Source organism: Spermophilus citellus (genome assembly GCF_964194105.1).
Source record: "Spermophilus citellus genome assembly, chromosome: 15".
In the NCBI taxonomy this organism is placed as follows: Eukaryota; Metazoa; Chordata; class Mammalia; order Rodentia; family Sciuridae; genus Spermophilus; species Spermophilus citellus.
In genome coordinates, this window is record NC_138195.1 from 92768167 (window position 1) to 92787236 (window position 19070).

Here is a 19070-nt window from a genome sequence, read left to right on the forward strand (position 1 = left end):
GGGTCTCACATTAGCCCTGATTTAGTATAACCACGAAGCCTCCTGATTTCATCTCTGTCTACTGTGGTCATGTTATGGGCCTGCGAGGCCTGGGTCCCTTTGTACCCTGACCAGAGCCTGTGGGCATCACACAGCAGATGCTGGAGAGACCCAACCCGTAGAAGAGCCTGCTTCACTCTGGGCAGCTGATGATCCTGGATTTGTGCGTGAAGGCCTCAACAGCTTCTCTGAATACCCAGCATCAGTAGGCTGTCACGAACCAGTGACTTCCCCTAGACTAAAATGTTTGGGGTGTGCAATCTTGAAAGCAAACAAAGCTGTGTCTACCCAGGGTGCTGCTGGGCCACCGCACTACAGTGGATGGCATTTGCACTGATGACCTGCAGCCAGTTGGTCTGCAGCCCCTCTGCCCAGGATTTCCATAGCTGCTGTCAGGAATTACCACTCTTCTAGGAATTGATTGGTTTTTCAAAATTCTCTGCTTTGCTTATTCTAGCCCTCAATGACTACAGAAGTTACTTATTTAGGTAGCCTGTGTGACCCTAACCTTTCTGAGAAGAAACAAGAATAACACTGAGAAGTCTGAAATAAGCTGGTAATTCTTGGCATTCATGCAAGCCAAGGTTCAAATGCAGAGCGATTTTAGTGAACTGTGCAAACTTCTTACAAGGTACTAAAAGACATGGTTTTGGATGCTTTGTGCCCGTCTACCTGCTCACAGAATGAGTCCTGATGAAATGCTCTTATAGGACTGTCCTTTCTTCCCAGCCACAGTGTGCTGGTTAGAGGAAAGGGTTTATGGGCATCGTTTTTAACGGATGATACTCCTGCCCAATAGAAGACAACGCTGAAGCTCATGGAGGTTAAGTAAGTTGCCTACGATGAGACCTTTCTCTGTTGAGGCCTTGCAGAAATCTACACAAGCAAATGAGATTAAGCAATGAGTCTCTTATGAAAAATTATTTGGAAGCTACTGAAATTGGTCATGGCTGGTGGCACAGAAATTCCTCCAGAGTAAGAACTACTGGGAAGAGCTTGCCTGACAAACTCAGTAGTGACAAGAAATCCTACGAAAAATATTACACATTAGCTGTGTTCCAAGAAACCTAAGTGGCTGAGGGCCACTGGCCAGATCCAGAGAGCTTTGGGTTCTCCAGCAGTCCCAACACTGTGCACAAGAGCAGGCTGGGGCTCTCCTGGGCCCAGGGCAAGCCTGGAGCATGCTGTGGAAATTTGGGGACAATGTTTGTTCCTAAACAAACCTTGGGGACAAACCAAAGTGCCTGGCCTCACCAGGGTTGTTCTTTATTGGGTTTTATTGGGGGTGGTGGATGCAGAGCCGTTGACTCCACCCAGCTTCTAGGATTCTCCACAGTTAATGACTTTAGGTCTTAGAATGTTTTCCAAGGAAAATTGTAGGTATTTTAACTCGGTCATTCAACCCTTTTCTTATTGCCAAATGACTATATAAGAATCTACGTAAAAGTTACTGCATTTTCCTGGTTTTTATCTTGAGAGGCAACTCAGGCATCTATTTCCCCGGCCTTAATCAAGTGTATAAAGTGAGTGAATTCCACCTTCTCAAGTGACCTCAAGGGATTGGTTAGGTGCTCCGAGAAGCAGGGTGGTGATCTTTCAAGATTTGGGATCTGCTGGAAATTGGCCGTGGCTGCACCAGACAAATGGGCAGATGCTCCCCTCCCCAGAGCAGTGCCCAGGATTCTGCGTGAACCTAGCTCAGGAGGGGGTGAAGAAAGAGTTTGTCTGTCTCTGTCTCCTCAGAAGCTGCTGCTTTCTCCAATATTCTGATGTGGAAAAGAGGGGTGGATGCCTGAGTTATAACGACATTGGGCATTGGGCAGGAGGGGCATCATGATGGTGGCCTTGGTGCTTGATTCACTGTCCTCAAGCATCCAGAGGGCTCTGAGGGAGGTGGGAGTGGGGGTTATCAGAGCAGATGTGGGGACCACCAGTGTGAACCTGCCCTCTGCTGTGAGTGTGTCTGATGGGGCAGCAGCTGGACTGGGATTGATTTTAAAGTAAGATCCTTTGCTTTGACTTAAGGTGCCCAGGTCCTCAGGTGGCTTGCAGCCAGGCATCACTGTGCCATAGTTTGGAGTGAAGGCTTCTCATGTTGAGGGACACGTTCTCCCTCTGCACCATCTTGTGCATTTCCCTGGTAAGCACTTTCAGTGTGGCCAGTGTGACCGAGGAACTGAATTTTCAATTGTGACTGATTAATTAATGTGACTTTGAGTTTCATTAGCAACATGTGACTGATGGCACCTGAGTTGAAGGTGTGTGCCCAGTATGGGGGACGTGCACTCATCATGCTGGATTCAACTGCAGGCCTCTAAATGATTGTCTTTGACATCACTGGCCAACAAGACCAGCTCTCATGCACCGGCGGACACCCACCCATCTAAGGACATCTGCCACTGGGAGGATCCCCTGAGAAGGTCACCCGTACGTCTTCTCCCCACTAAGGAACTGGTAATCAGCCCCTCCAATTACAGGCGAGGAGAAGAGGCACAGGGAGGTAGAGCCCAGGCCAAGTCAGTGGAGCCAGAATCCCACCCGCATGTATCTTACTCAATCAAACCATCTCACTGGGCAGAAAGAGTCTCAGAAGCTGGAGGATGCTGTTGAATACAATGGGTCATAGTATCCTGATAGCATCAGGAAGAACCTAAAATACAGCCTGGTTTCTCTTTGAGAGGGAGTTTGTAGGTGTGCAGCGATCACAGGTTCCCTGGCACACATCCCGTGAGCATGCACAGCAGCGGACATGTTTGGTTTTATGCCGTTTGGTGGATTATTTCCCCCCTGGCTATGTTGGCTTCCTTCTAATTTGCTGTCTAGCTCAAGTTACTGCCAGTCACATCAGAGTCAGGTTGGGAGTCACTGTCTACACTTGTAGTTTTTCCCAAGGGAATGGGGTCTATTGATCAGTGGTCCCTGGTATCACCCTCCGCCTCCCCTGTGTTGTTTTATGATATGTACAGACTCAAGTCTAGATGACCGAAGTGGGATGGAAATGGTGACATGAACTCAAGATTAACAAAGGCTTTCTGAAAATTCCATCGTGCTAGATTATCCTAATCTCCTGTTACACTTCTTATTACTTAATAGCAACAACTGCAATTTCCTTGTGTAAATCAGAGGGGATGGCATGAAGCATTCCCTCCTTTTGTGGATAGGCCCCTGCTCTCAGCTGGAGCAGCCAGAAGCCAAGACAAGACCTGCACCAGGTCCCTCGCCACTGGAGCGACACTGCATCCTCAGCTCCTGCCTTGGAATTCAGAGGCTGTTTCTTCTCCTCTGCTTGCAATCCTATTGAGGAGCTGGTGCCCGGGTGGCAGGCTGCCCTGGTAATGCACTGCCTGGCTGACTTTCTCCGTGCTGGCTGCCAGCTCCTGCAGCCCACAGTGGGCAGGGTGCAGATCACATCAGGCAGCCGAGCTCATCCTCAGTTCCAGCCCCCAGAACACTGGCTGAGCCAGGCGAGGCATGGTCGAGGGCACAGGGAAGGAGCAGGCATGGCAGTCCAAAGGCTGGTGAGGAGCAGCCTGGAACCTGAGGCCACTGACCCAGTGTGTCAACCTAACACCATGCCTGGCTTACTGGTGGGTTCCTAACCGAGGACCTCACAACTGGGTCTGTCTTTAGATAATTTGTTTTTAAAGATGCTGCTGCACAATTTCAACTTCAAAAGACCATCACATCCAGCAGGCTCTTAGAGGTGCTAGACAGTGTTGGCCGTGAACTTGGTACTCTTCTTTCTGCAGCCCAACTGGACACACAGGCCACCCCTGGGAATGGGCATCTGTCTCCTAATCATATCCTGTTGAAGGAAGGGCCCTATTTCTGTGTGTGCTCCAGAAAAAGAAAGAAAAGCATATTGTCTGTTAAATAAAACAGTATATAGTCCTGAAAATCAGTGTCAACCCAGTTATTTATTATAAGCTTATAAGTCAGACTTTACTTTTCCCAATACCATCTGAACTTGTTTTCTCTTTCATAATATAGTTCCTCAGACGCAAATAGGTTCTTATTCAGATAGTATAGACTGGCATATGTGTTACACATTATCAAGATCATAAACTTTTAGTCCCAGTAGATTAAAAGGAAAGATGCATCAGTTCATTCAAAATATAGGTTCAGATTGAATTCAAGCCCAGATAGTGAGTATATTCCCTTTAGGGGACTGTGCCACCAGTCCTGTCCCTTTAACACAGTGTGTGTAACCCCTTATAGCATGGTGCATTTAGACTACAGCCCATTCACAGAAATGCTGGCCTTGGTCTCCGTAAGGACTTGGGTTTTGAGGGCTACAGATGGACGGGGTGGTGGGCCTGCAAGCGGGCATTAGACATGGTGGGCATACATACCCTTCCCGATGGGCCTCTCCTTTCTCCAGCTCCTGAATGACCCCCAAGAGCACTTTGATGGTCTCCTGGCTGGAGCTGATCAAGTTCTCCATCATCTGAAGCTGTGCCTTGAGGTCCACCACCTCCGTGTGAGGCACGATTTGTTGGCATTCTTCACCCGCCGCCACGGCTGTGGGACTGGGCTGGGTCTCTAGGGGCTGTTCGCTACATTCGGGGGACAGGCACTGCACTGGGGGCGAGCAGGCCAGAGCAGAGCCCGGGGGTGCCTGCAGCCCATTGAGATGTGTGGCTCTCCTCTGCTCCTCATCTGCAGGGCAGAGGGACCACTGGCTGGCGGCAGCAGAGTTTGACAAGCCAGGCTCAGGGGCCCTGGCACTGATGGCAGGTGCGTACATGGTGGCGACCTCCGTCTTAAACACCCTCCCATGGGCGGGCAGAGCGGACTCCTCAGAGTCTGGGGTCCCCCCATCAGACTTTGCTCGCCCCTGCAGCTGGTGAGCAGGCTCTTGGGAGGGAGGCCGTGAGGAGTTCTGCAGAGGACCCTCTGGATGGCCAAGCACTCCGGGGTCTCTACAGGGCTCTGTGCAGTTGACCCCCGGAGGCTGATCCAGAGCATTCACATGCTCATGGGAATGGAAAACCAAGGCCGTGGTCTTGTGAACGCGCCCCGCCATGCATGGCCGGGACTCTTCCATGGGGCCCGCCTCACTCTTCTCCTTAGTGTCTGCTAGAAACCCATTGTTTTGGGTTTTGAAGGGATCTGCGACTGGGAGGCTTTTGAGGCTCCCTTTCTTGCGGTCCAGAGGGAATGTCTGGTAACACTTTCGGAGGTCCGGCGAGGTCTGCACGCCTGTGCTCTTGGTGACGTTGGGGATGGAGCGGCGTGCGGGCACTGTCATGTATTTGCGATAAGCTGCTCTGCAGGACACGGGCTTGGCCTCCCTCTTCTCTCCTGGCTGTCCGGAGGAGGAGAGCTGCGTGTCCCTCTGCTCACTCTGGGCCTCGCAGATATCCTTAAAGCGCACCTGCAGGGCTTTGTTCCGTTTTTTAATCTGTCGGTTGGGATCCAGGGCGTATTTCATCTCCAGGGCCAGGCAGGCAGCCGGCTCCACTTCACTCTCGGGCGTTGTGAGTTGGCATTTGCCGGATTCCTTACTGACCATGGTTCCTGCATTCAGAGACAGCAACAGAGGTGTCACTGGATCAGAAATACACAGGCAAACACCGGCAGTACAGACTTCTAGCCAAAATTACAACTGCCAGCTCCCTAATTATTTTTAAACAGGTGAGGTCAGCCTTTCTGTTAAGAAAAATCCGGCGGGGAGTTGCTGGCAGGCACAGCAAGAGCCGCTTCTCAGATGTTAAAGCCTGCTTGCTTTTCCACGTGGGATACACTCGGCTTTCTTTTGATAGTAATGCATGTTTCCCCGTTAGACCAACCTGTTGTATTACCTTCATCAGGGACCCCAGGATGCTTCCTCGCCTGCCTTGCACATTCTCCTTCACACGTGTCTCCACTTGTAGGCAGATGGCTCACAAACACAACTTACTGGGCTTTTACTCTTTTTTTTTTTTTTTTGGAGGATGATGTGATTAATCTATTACTGGAATCCAAAAGAGCTGCTGTTTTAAGGGCTTCCTGGGATTCCAGGTCCCAAGCAGATACGTGAGGAGGGCCTGCGGCGAAGAACTGAAATTAATAGATCTAGTTGGCTGTGGTGGGTCCCTTTAGGGGCTGGCCATACACCTGCCTGGCAGTGCCATCAAGGACACACTGCGGAGGGAAGGTTTATTTCTCATGGGTTAACACATAAAAGGCGTTTGGGTTTCCCGGCTTTGACAAAAGAGAGCAGTAGCAACTCTTTTCTTTGATTCCATGGAGAGTGGTATTTAAAAATACTTAAAAAAAAAGAAATTATTCATTCTAGAATCAAGTTTTGTGTTTTGATCACAGCCTCTGAAAATGAAAACAATGGTAGTTGTTTAGTCCTTAAATCCTGAAAGAAAATAAAATCACGAGGCTTTATGTTAATCATGCAAATTCATCCTGGGCTGAATTATTAAATGCAGCTAAAAAGATGCAGGTGGCCGATGAGTCCTCTTGGGGAACACCAGTGGGTGAAATGCCCTCACTTTATTAGGCAGATCTACAGCTGCTTATTGTATGGGGAATAAGTTTCCTGAAGGCTGAACTTAAAGCAAGAAAATACAGTTCGGTGTGTTGTTTGGGGCTTAGGTTTTACTTTTCCACTGTTTTGAGAAGCGTACAGTGAAGCCATGAGGGCCCAGGAGAGGGTCCTGTGCAGAGTGCTGGTGGCTGGGGCCAAGTGTCCCGAGGAGCAAGGTCATGGACACTAGCCAGTGTACTGCACTGCCCAGCCGAGTGTTGACAGACCTCAGGTGTTGTCCTGGAGCCTGTAGACCCAGCCCAGAGACTTGTAGCACCAACTGCCAGAATCTGTGGGCCAGAACCTCCACTCATCTATGTATGGAAGTCTATGTCCCCGAAGGCCAATGCCACCCTTCCCATTTCAAGGAGGAAACAAGAGTTTTGAGAGTTTAAATTGCTTATTTTGCATCACACAGCAAGGAAGGAGCACAGCTTGGAACCAAGTTCTGATCCACCATACCCACCTCCACTAATTCTAATGGACCCAGGTGTCCAAGGAACAGAGGTCCAACGCCTCCCCACATCCTTAGTCGGCCTCACAGGCCAGCTCAGGGGAAGAAGGGAGGAAACTTCACAGCCCCTGTCCGGGAGTGTGTTATACTCCTGGCCTTCTCTACAGTAGGTCTTCTGTTAAGTTGACCTCTGCATTCTGGACCAACATGGTCCTAGCACCTTGCAGACCAACAACAGTGCTTACTGAATGAAGGGCTCAGAAAAATCAAGTTCTTCCTACATTATGCCATGAACTAACTGCTAATCGTGTTTGAGGTAACAGAAAGTAATCTCTGCAGCATCTGATTTAGCTTAGGCTAGGGTCCTCAGTTGCTCAGGACTGGCGTGGCGGGCCAGGCAGCTTGTCGTTGGAGGTGCTCTCCAGCGCAGAGCAAAGTGTTCCCGGCAGCAGCCCTGACTCCAACCCACTCCCTGGAGGCAGCACACCTTCCTCCTGGTGTTTCAGCTAGAAATGTCTCTAGGCATTGCCGAATGAGCCTGGGGGGCAAAACCATCCCAGTCGAGACCATTGTTCCAGCCATTTCAGCCCTGAATGTCTCAGGCTCCGTACCATCATTCCCCCCATGTCCTGAAAGGCAAGGCTTGCAGAGAAAGCAAAAAGGCTTTGGTGCTTTACCAGATGCTGGAGATGTTAGGAGACCTCTGTAACTTGAAACTCCAACAGGACAGTTGTAGAAAGCTGGGGAAGAAAAAGGAATGGTCCAGAGACCCATCAATAACCCTGTTCCATTCTGCAAAGGCCTAGATTATGCATGGTGGATGGGGCAGGGAAAGCCTGCTCGGGGAGATGATAGATATCTTTTAGAGGCACTTATTCCTACAGGTTAAGAAGATGCACACAAAATAGCGTGGTTTGGGGTGGAGCATGGAAACTTGGAGGGAGGAGGTGGTAAAATAAGAAAATGAACTCTCAACCCTCAATCTTATCTCATATTCATCCTTTAACTGCCTTTGTCGTCCGGGGGTGTCAGGACGGATTGTGCCATCATTCTGCAGAAGACCTTCATACTAGGGAAAATTTGAAAGAGAGAGCATTTTTACCAGAAGCAATTTACTAGCAATTTTTCAGCCTTTTCCCTGCCACTACTGAAAAATGTGTGTCTGAATAAGTTTGTCCTTCCCTGCTATTCATCATCACCATTTGCCGGGAACTGCACTGAACTAATGTTCTTACATCACTCTGCTGGTTTGGAAAGATATTCTGAGTGTTGGACCCAACCATCAAACTCATAAAACAAATCAGAGAAATTAATTGCTAGTGGCAAAACAATAATAATAAGAAGAAGAACATTCTAAGCTCTTCTCTGCTTTACAGAGTTCCATATTAGTAAAACTGATGGTAATGCTTAGGACTTTTGGCCAGCTTGGTTGGTTGGGAGCCGTCGTGACTGAATGGTGCTGATGGCTCCGATTGGGAAGACAGCTAAGGACCTGTGTGGCCGATCATTTTCGCTGCAGATAGGCTAGGGCTTCCTCTTGATGGCTGGATGACATTTTCTAAAGCTTTCAGAGGAATGTTCCTGGACGTTAGGGATTTCTCAGGTGGACACGTCTTTGCAGGCTCTTTCTTTACAGTGGACTGGGGACTCAGGCTTATTGTGGTCATATTAACATGATGGTTTTGTCCTGAAAGAGGAAGGTGACCCCACAGAAGGCTGTCCTGGGGACCAGTGGGAGCCTTCCTTCACAATTCCTTCACGCACCCCGTCAGCGGGTGAGAAGATCACGTCACCCTGCCGGGCTCACGTGCACATAGGCCACGTACTTCTGTGTCCTCAAGAACTGCCAGCACTGCCGGGCACACCTCTCTCTGCGTTTTCCCATTCTGCCCCCACGGCAGCCTCGTGGGGAGCGCCATCCTCACACGGTAGACTGAGGCATAAGATTTTCCTTTGTAACCTGCCTGGAGCCGCCCGGATAGCGGGCTGAACCACTATCCTCAAGCAGGGAATCTGTCACCTGAAGTCACCTGTGGTCAACATCAAAAGTGGAAGCTCCTCAAGCAGTGTCCCTGGCCTGTTCCCATGATGCACCTGTGTTCCGGTTAGGCAAGGTGACCCCAGGAACACACCTAGCCCAGAACACAGACTGAGGGAGGGTTGCCCTTTAAGTTTGGAGTGAGCGTGAAACCCATGTGGGACTTGGAACAACGGCTTGCCTTGGCAGGGTCACCCCTAGAGCCCTCTTTTGGTCCTTGGAGTTAATCTCTTGGCTCTATAGCAGTAGATTCAGAGTTTATTTTTCCTAAGGAAATCGAGGTTCAGAATTCACTGGACTATGCACATTGAGGTGAGCGTGGCCGGTCATAGTGGAGCCTGTCAGGCTCAGGGAGCACTAGGAGGTGAGGAGCTGTTTAGAATATAAATGTCTTAATTACTCTCAAATTAAATTTCATAGTCAAATGTGAGTTGTAAATATATAAACCCTGTATTTTTAGATTAGTGATGGAGAGTCATCTTTGCATGCTGCTTAAATTCATAGCTTATATAAAAATGTTCATCCCAAGTTAAAGCAGTGAAAAATGGAAGCAACTAAATGCCTAACAATAGGTAAACAGTTAAGTAAATTATGGCGTACATTCGCTCTGCACAGCCATTAAAATGATAATTATAGAGATTATTTAGTGTCATAGAAAACCATTTATGAAATAATGTTTAGGTACAAGAAAGTAGCCTACCAAATTTTACCAGGAAAAAAAAAAAACAGAACATTGCGGTGATATTAAGATATATATTTGTGTATGTTTCCCAATCCTGGGGGTACAGAGGAAGGCTCAGTGTGGTTGCCTTAGTTTGCCAATTAAAGCCCGGCAGAGGCTGTGTTCACCTTTAAGCAGGTCTCTGCAAGCATGAACACTTGTGTCTGCATGAGAAAAACCCAGAAATGATTAGATTCGGGTGCAAGCAGTCTCCAAAGGTTACCTTTCATTGTTTTGAGGAAGCCCTGAAAAGGGAAAAAAAGGAATCTTAAAATAGTGTGTGCACACACGTGTGTGTACCTATGTCATACACATGTGCAGGTGACTGAGAGAGTATTTAGCAGAAGTACATATGTTGGTTTTCAAGAGCAATTACTCAAAGGGAGGGATCTGCAATTGATTTTTAGTTAGAAATAGGACGGACTTGACCTGTCTGTCATCTGCACTTCTAATCTGCAGAAGCCGGGGGCGGGGGGGGGGGGGTTGTCAGCTCCCAGGGAGGCCCTCCCTGGGAGGATGTCTGTTCTTCCCATGTCTGCATGGACTCACAGCATTCCAGGCTGGCTCTGGAATGTGGTGCGTGTGTCCTGACACCGTCCACTCCCAGGTAAGGCAGGCAGGAGATAGCCCCGGGCCTCTGATATAGCCCCAAAGCTTAGCAAGTGGTCGGATGAGTGTCACCAGGAGCTGTGGGAAATTATTGGTTTTCCAAGTGGCTTCCCCACTATTGAGACACCTTAGAGCTGGAGTTGAAGGTTAACTGGGCCAGCATTTCAGTCCACATGCTGAGGGCATGCCTGAGAGTCTCGAGTTGTGAGAACGGCTGTGCTGTTCTTGAAATCACAGCTCCCAGTGTGGAAGGTCTTGTCGGTCAGTGAACTTGTGCTGTGAAGGAACTGACGCAGAGACCTGTTTTCTAGGCACCAGTTGACTCTTCGGAAGTGGGAGTTGTTTTTCCTTGAGGCAACACTGCCTGCTATAGATTCTGGACTGTGCCTTAGTGAGATTCATGATCCAGTTTAATTTCCTTCAATACACTCACAGGTTATTTTCTAGACATTTGTTCTCTCTTCAGAGGTTGCTGATTCAGAGCACTGAACAAGGGTAACTGAATGAATTCAGTGTCTTCCTGAGATTGAGCATGGAGCGAGCTCTAACTGCAGAGCTGCGGCCATCAGGGGACTCGCATGGAAGCCGTGCCCTGTTCTGTAGATGTGTGGAGTGCTGTGGTGAAACCTTGGTATTTTAGAACTGATGACCATCCAGTCTGAAGTTGGGAAGAGGGACATTCCTGGAGCTCAAAGCAGGGTTTCAGGCAGAAGAGAAACCATCGTAGGTGCTGCCTCGGTTCATTCTTGTTTCTGATTTAAGAACACACATTTAACCAGCAAAATCCTAGCATCAATTATGTCGGCCACCCATGGCCACAGAGGGGTACACCACTGGCCTGCCCCTGAGAGTGGATCCCATCTGCTAAGGACGGACGCTTTGGATTTGGATGGAGGTTTAGAAGGACCAGAAAATGGCTGTCTTCAATGCAGCAGACTTCCCTCTTCATTTATGTCTCACTATTTACTTAGTTCTTTGAGCTCCAGCTTATACTGACGTTAACCTTTGCTCATCCGCTGTCCAAACGGAATCTAAATTACTGGAAATGAATTAGCAAAATTTTATGATGTTGGTGAAAATCCACTGGAAAAAAAATGCCTCCTCCAAATGAGACATTACATCAATGTAAAAAATCAACCTTATCTGTAGCGGTTAGCTTTGCTAATAAAGTCCAAAAAGAGTTCAGTAAATCTGACTCCAACAACTCATCCAAATCACCCATAAGGATGTAAAAAGGAACTGATTTTCCATCTCCTCTGGCCTCCCCCATCAGCCTGACAGTCACCGAGACGGTGAGGTACAGGACTGTGGTTCTCAGTGAGCTGAGAGGTCCACTTATTACCATCATAAGTGTCCTGTTTGCCACCATTCCCTGGATGGTCATTTGGGGTCCAGACGAGGTTTGAGTTAGCAAGAGTTGATAGGACACAAAGAGGTGGCCTCTCCATCTTAGACTGTATGGAATTCTCACTCCCATGAAAACAGGCAGACAATCCTGTAGTGGACCTGGGGAGCACTTTGCCTTGCTGTTGACCGTGCTGAGTCCACAAGCACTCACTCATGTATATATGTATGCTTATATGTATGTATACACACATATATACATCGTTACTAAATGGCATGTTTTGATTCATGAGATAGCTGAAACTAAAAATTAGAACTATTTTTTTTTGGGGGGGGGCGTTAAAAATGACTTATGTTAAAGAAGGATGGCTTTCCTGCTGCTTCTCAATTTGACCTCAGGACACCATATTGGAACCCCCAGGGCAGGATTTCTGCTTGCAAGTTGGTTGAAATCATTCCGAGTTCAAGATGGCAACCCCTCTTTCTGGCAAGGCCATGCCAGTGTCTCCCCATTCCTTCAGAAGGAAGTTTGCCCACTGTTATTTTTCTTGGTTTGACCAATTCTTTGGTAGCTCTGGGTTTACTGCAGAGACAGCTCAGCCAAGAAGAAAGAGCCATGAGCAACTCTTGGAATAGGGTTCTATTTATAAGCCAATAGCTGAATGAGGAGAAGACATCCTGCCCCAGGAGACCATGTGTGCATAATCCTGACCAGGATGTTGGGAGCTGATGTTGGTGGTCTGTGTGGAAGGACTGTCTGGTTTGAATTCTTGAGGTTTCCTCTTGATTCATGGGCTACAAATGATGCGGGGATGATTTAATCTAGAATTGAACAAAAGAACATGAATTCAGAGCCACCTGAAGTGAGAGACCTTTTCCCCTTCTGTTGGAGCTGATGGGCAGTGAAGGAGACCTCAGGAATGGGTCATCATCCTGAAGAAAGATGCCGTCAGGCTAGACAAAACTTAGGCAGGCCAAGGGGGTGTGCACAGCAAATTCCTCGAGATGTGGAAACAGGGACTGTTCTGCGCAGAGTGACCCATCATCCCTATTGTAGGTGCACATGGGGTGAAGTTTTGATGTTCAGAATGTACAAGGTCACTGTTGGTGGTGGGGAGGAAAGAAAGTAAGCAAAACAGGGTGTGGATGTTGTATACTCTAGACAATGACAATCAAAGAGTTGTCACGGTTTATTCCTGAAAATGAATTCTGCCCCTCATCCGGTGCGGTGTCACCTTCTGTTCTTCCAGGTCTGGCTCTTTAATTCTGTCCTAGACCAACAGCAGTTGGGGGTCATCTGTGCATAACAACCATCAGCCATTTTTTGAAAACAGGCCATCACATTTCCCTCGCAGCGGCCACTCTGGCGTCTTGAAAGGTTTGTCCCCTTGCTCGGGAAAACCCAAGTAGTGTCTCTGGCAGCCAGAAGAGGATGCTGTGGTCCTTCCTGGGAGATGGTCACACAGCATGATGGCCTAAGAGCCGAGAGTGGTCAGTACTCAACCCAGAAGCACAACGTCCTCTGCTGAGCTTGGAGCAGGTTCTCAGGGTTAAAGGCAGGATGGGCCTGGGATCGAGACACATCCCTACCTTGTAAGAGTGGGATCTTTCGGGATCTTGATTCTGAGGATGCCCTCATGGCTGCTGCCAACTATTGGTTAACCATTCCTGGTTTAATTCCCCATATCCACTCACCGCCCACACCCCATTGATTTTTTTTTTCTTTCCTGTTGCTTCTCCTGTTGATTTCTTCCTTTATCTCCACACTTTTCCCACCCTGGTCCCAACCTTCTTGCCTCTCCTGCCCCTGCCCTGCATCTGCCGTCCTGCCTGTCCAGCCTCGGGGCCCCACACCTGTCCTCTCTGCAGAGCCCCATTTGGCAGAACTTCCAAGAAGAGAGCCGGTCTTCAGTCTCCTGCTCTTCCCTGCTTGTGTCTCTAGACCTCTTAGCACAACTCAGTCATGCTCTATCTGCTGAAGGGACACAGTCCCTCCCAGGGTCTCCAGAACATGCCATGCTCATCCCCCCGCGGTGGCCCCTCTTCTGCTGGCTCGCTTTCCAGGACTGTGCCTGACTTCCGCGCCCGTGGACAGCCTCTCTGATGGTTCAGAGGTACTCTGGCCTCCGCCAGCTTCTGCAGTCCTCTTCTGCTCCTTCAGGTCCTCAATGAATAGCACTTGAGTGTCTCAGCTGATGCCAGCCCCTGCTGGGTACCCCAAGGAAAAAGACACGCAGTGCTCTCCTGTGGTCCCGCGGGGAGAGGCACATGTGTGGAGGAATCAGCCGCTGGGCTCTGGAGGCCTGGAGTTGGAGCTGGGGGTGCTCCTGGGAGGGAGGGCTGCCTCCCCGGGGAGGCGCTCGGCAGCAGGCCCGAAGGACATGCCAGTTTGCCTTGCTGTCTGCCAGTTCTCTCTCCTGAACGCTGACATGAGTGCTGTGAGGACAAGGTCCCTGCAAGCACCTGTCTCCCCTGTGCCCAGCCATCCTTCAGCCCTTGCTTGTAGATTTAAGAGTGTGATCTGCTGTGTCAAGAAGGCTCCCGGGGCGGGGCTGGGGCTCAGCAGTAGAGTGCTCGCTTCGCACATGCGAGACCATGGGCTCTATCTTTAGCTCCACATAAAAATAAATAACTGAAATAAAGATATCGTGTCCAACTACAACTAAAAAAAATAAAAAAAATAAAAAAAAGAAGGCTCCCAATGGGTGTGCCATATTAGTGGTCTCCGAGGGTCCTTTCTACCTTGCTTGGATGCCCACGGGAGAAGGAACATGGCTGTATTCTGAAGCATGGGGAGGAAGAAGAAAGGAAAATGATTGAGTTTCATTAGGTTTTAGGTAAATTTATATGTAGAGACTTTAACTTCTGAATCTTGGCCCAAATTATCTGGAGTTAGGTTTTTGTATGAATTTGCTTGTGTGCTGATTGATAGAAGAAGAATCGATACCATACAAGCTCTCAAACATGAGTAGGTGGCCCAGAAACGTGTTTCATATTTTGTCACGAAGCACGTCAGGGTTTTGTTGTGGGAAATGCGACTTGCTAGGCATTATCTGTAGATTTGTTCTTATGTTATCTGACTTTCTTCTTGGGAATAGGATGTGGCAGTGATAAAATAAATTATGAATTTAATTCAAACACCTCAATCGCTTGGAATAAGCAAACATTTTAGAGTGTGGCACCTTTCCACACTCCGCAGCCGTGGAGGAGGCGGCGCTGACCTTCACAGGAGAAGGAAGCAGCACAGGGCCAGCGCACCCCAGCAGTCCAGGGGCTTCCGAGGCGCACAGAGGTTTGAACGAAAGAACTTCCGTTTTGCATAGTTTGAATTGAGAACAGCAAATGTATAATTATAACCAGTAAGTGAAATCAATACTTAGAAATATAACTCCGTGCTACTCTTGTCCATGAGGATTAATGTGGACAGGAAGTTATAGCGAAATGGGAACACAGAGAAAGAGAATGGGAGGGGACAGTGGGTCCAGAGACACACACAGACAGACAGCCAGACAGCACACATGGACAGGAGAGGAAGGGGAGACTCGGGAGCCAGTGCAGCCAAACTGGTGCATCCTGCTCACTGCGCCCGCCAGGATGGCCAGTAGAGTTTTGATGGCCTTGAACCACGGCCATCAGCCTCCTGGCTGCTCTTCACAGGAGTTGCAGCAACCTTCTCTGCTCCTGTCCAGAATGGAACTTGGACTTGATCCTGGGGCAGATCAAACCCAAGGCTAGGGCGGCCATCTGAGGGCAGGAAGCACCCAGCCCACAGGGAGCTCCTGGAGGAAGGGTCCAGGTTCCCATTCCTGTGCTGGCCCCAGCTCTCACCCCTGCAGCGTCTCCCCATCAGAGGCCCTGTTCTTCCCACAGATTATGGGAAAGGGAGCCTGAGAACCAGAGCGGGAGACTGTGGCTCCTGAACAGAAGTCCACCTGCTAGTGAGTAAGAGGATCTGTGAAACGCTCTCTGCAGACTTCAGAATCCTAACAGGAGTTTTAGAAAATAAAAGCATAGATCTTCCCCAAACCTCCAATGCCCCTTCTGTGCTTTGGCCTTCATGAAGCCCAGGGAAGAAGTGGAAGCCGGGGGGTCTCTTTGCGTGCATGTGTTTAAAGAGAGCAGTTCCTGCCTGCGGGAGAGGAAGGTCTGGGGGGTGGCTGTCCTCCACAGGAAGCAGGGACACTGGCACCTGTCTTAAGAGCTTTGCCCCAGCCCTGCTCTCTGGAATGCCACACTTGGAGGCCAGGGAACAAATCCATTAAAAGGTAAGAAACAAACAGTGTTAGTTCCCTCCTTACCCAGTCAGTCAGAATTTCTGGGGGATGAGGAATGAGTAGCAGTATATTTTTTTAACTTCTCAAGTAATTTTAATAACACATTCATAAAAAGGAATTACAAGTCTACACATTTTTTTTTCTTCCACAACCCTTTTTTTTTTCTATTTCCTGCCATATTCCCAAAGCTTAAAGTAACACATTGCCCATAAAAGGTACCTAGAAATAGTGACCAAAAGACGCAGTGGATGTCCTAGGTGGGCAGGGAGTGCTGGCTCCTTCCATATTTTTTCTAGAGTGGATCTGGAGCTGAGTCCGGTGTTGTGGCCAATGCCAGCAGACCCTGTATGGGGGCTGCAGTTCGTGCTTTCTGGGCCTTGTTGGGCCTGACTTGTGCCTCAACAGTCAAGTGGATGCACAGTGCAGAAGAGTAAAACTAGTGACCAGTCACTGTTACAGCTTAAAGTTCAGGTCTCTCTCCATGTGAACTGATTCCTGAATGGCACAGTCCAAGTGAACTCACTGGGCAGGTCTAGAGCATGAACAGGGCATGCCACACCTTTGCAGGGTGGTAGTGTTGTGTTTCTGGTTGAAAATGTGTAACGTCTAGCTTCTGTCCCTTTCCAGGAATTCCGTGGGTGGGACAGGCCTTCTCAAGCACAGGTCGGGGTTGGAGGTGGGTTACCATCACTGTGCTAGCGTTTCACTGAATGTCTTCCTTTGGCTTTATAAACTGGTAAGGGGGTGCTCAAGGTCATCCATTGAGCATGCTGTCACTGGAGACTGATTCCTTGGCCTGGTCATTGCTGGCTGCAGTCCTTAGGAACTGCAGTTGACAGACCAGCTGCTTGGTTTTGAATTGGGGTCCTTCCTGAATCCTGAGCAAGTGACACCACCTGGGAGAGCAAAGCTGAGAGTAAGAGGCAGCACTCAGGGTGTCCACTCTGGGGGTGGTGCCCTTCTTCACTGCCCACGTGCTCAGACATCTCATTTTGCACACACCCTTGGAGGAAAAAATGACCATCTTAATAGAGCTGGGGAAACCGAGGCAGGAACAGTCAGGCTTCCTGGCCAAGAACACAGGGCAAGTGGCTGGTGGAGTGGGGGTGCAGCCAGGGACATAGGAGAAGCAGCACTCGGTGGAGGAAATACAAATAGCAGGACCAAAGCAAGGAGGGTGTGACTGCCACAACGAAGCCACCAAGCTGACAGCTCCCATCACACACACACACAATGAATCCCTGAGAAGACGGCTGCCATCAGGCCCTCAAATGGCCCAAGAAATGGAATGGAAAATTCAGCTTCAGAAACGGATTCTTTTCCATATTTCTAATTTACACGTGGGCTATATCAGGAGCTCCTTTTGGCACCGAATCCAACCCATGATGGGAGCTATGGGATTTTCATGTCCATGATTAACTGGACATTAGCCATTAGTGCCCAGTGGTTTCAACAAGGAAAATGGGAAAATCTGTATGCACCACACTAGTATTGATTTAAAAAGAAGAAGGAAAAAAAAAGAGTGGCAAATTGATGGGTTTAGCACGGAGATCAATGGAATTGATGTCACAATGTCAAACTGAGACGGGAGGTCAAGGCTGAGAGGCAGGTGTCCAGGTGTCTCCAGGGGGCCCAGTGAACTCTCCAGGTTTTTGGTAGAGCTCTAGCAAAAATGCCTTTCCAATCAATCTGCCAGCATCTTCCCCTCTGATCAGGGCATAGTATTTCCCCACCTCTCATTCGTTTCTTTTAATCTGACACCGAGTCACTAAATTCAGACATTCTTTTTTTAAAAGCTCAGCTTCTACCCACGTGAATTTTTACCAAAAGAAATTCCTGTGGTTGTTTGGTGACAGAAAACCCAGTCCTTGGGTACTTTTTTCCTTTTCTAGATACTGGAAGGCCAGATGTAAGGCCTGATTCTCCATCTCGATTACCACCTCCTCCTGATCCTCCCTGCTTATTCCTACTACAAAAGAAAAAGAAAAAAAAAGTAGAACTTGAAATGAATAGAACAATTATTTCCCATTCAGGATTCCCTGAATTCCTAGCAAAATCACTGACTAGGTTTACTGTTAATAGCCTCATTAAATATTTATAAAGCACCTGTTACTAGATAGTGTTATGCTTTGTCCTTTAAGAAGTTCATTGTGTTGAGAATCCCTTGGCCCATTTTTCCCCTAATGGAAAGCATTCCTCACAGAAGTTCTAGGGAATGAGAGACAATGAGGAACTTACTTTTTAACATACCATTTCCAGTCAAAAACTCATATAAAAATTTGTAATAATCAACAATGTGTTTCCCCCTGCTGGCTCCCAGACTTCACAATCACCTACCCACTTCCTGGCCTTATTCAGGATCTTTAATCCCTTCACCCATGTGTCACATCACAAAGCTTTGCCCATGAGATCCATCTCTCATACTGTCCCCTTATACTCATCCCACACCATCAGTCACCTTGGGCCTCAGTCAGTCCCATCTGTGACACCTTTGCAGCCAGCCTCCCGTCGTCCCTCTTCTCTGGTTTGTCTCCAGATAGCATGACAATCTTCTGATAATGTACGTTCCTGTTCAAAATAGTCAATGAACAGAGGCCTCTCTTTGCCCGGCTGGTTCTCCTCAAATTGGTTTCAACCTATTTCCCCTGCCCTCCAAAGCCAAAACCCATGCCCAAAGCCACCTGTCACCCTTCCTTGTGAATCTCCTGCTCTGATCACCACAGCTGGCTCAAGCCCCAGGACATCTGTGTGCCTGGCCCAGGTCAACCTTCACCCTCCACGTCAGTCAGGGTGACACTCTCCTTGCAGCCGCCATTCCTGCCTCTCTCTTTGGGACTCTTGAGCGGTTTGCCACCTCCTGTCCTCCTCCTGTACCTGCACTTCCTGAGGACCTCTCTTTCAATCTTGAAGCACCGAGGCCACTGCTGCCAGGCCTCAGTACAATCCAGTAAATGTGAAGTCCTTTCCAAATAGAGCCCCCTGCACATCAGTCCCCCTTCTCTATGCCTACCCCATTTTAAGAGTCCAATTTTATAGTTTCACTACATTCCCAAGGATGCCAACGTCATTTA

The 19070-nt window shown here is 48.6% G+C and overlaps 2 protein-coding genes across 5 annotated transcripts in view; one reads left to right on the forward strand and one right to left on the reverse strand.

The window, feature by feature from the left end:
- Nucleotides 1-19070, forward strand: part of DOCK1 (dedicator of cytokinesis 1) — a 458484-nt gene that overhangs the window by 224563 nt on the left and 214851 nt on the right. The gene's annotated exons all lie outside the window — the stretch shown is intronic.
- INSYN2A (inhibitory synaptic factor 2A) overlaps nt 1-19070 on the reverse strand; it is a 56083-nt gene that overhangs the window by 31906 nt on the left and 5107 nt on the right. The window contains exon 2 of the mRNA XM_081267096.1: nt 4392-5559. Coding sequence (XP_081123222.1) covers nt 4392-5554 — 1163 coding nt within the window. The 5' untranslated portion in view covers nt 5555-5559. The remainder of the gene's footprint in view (nt 1-4391; nt 5560-19070) is intronic.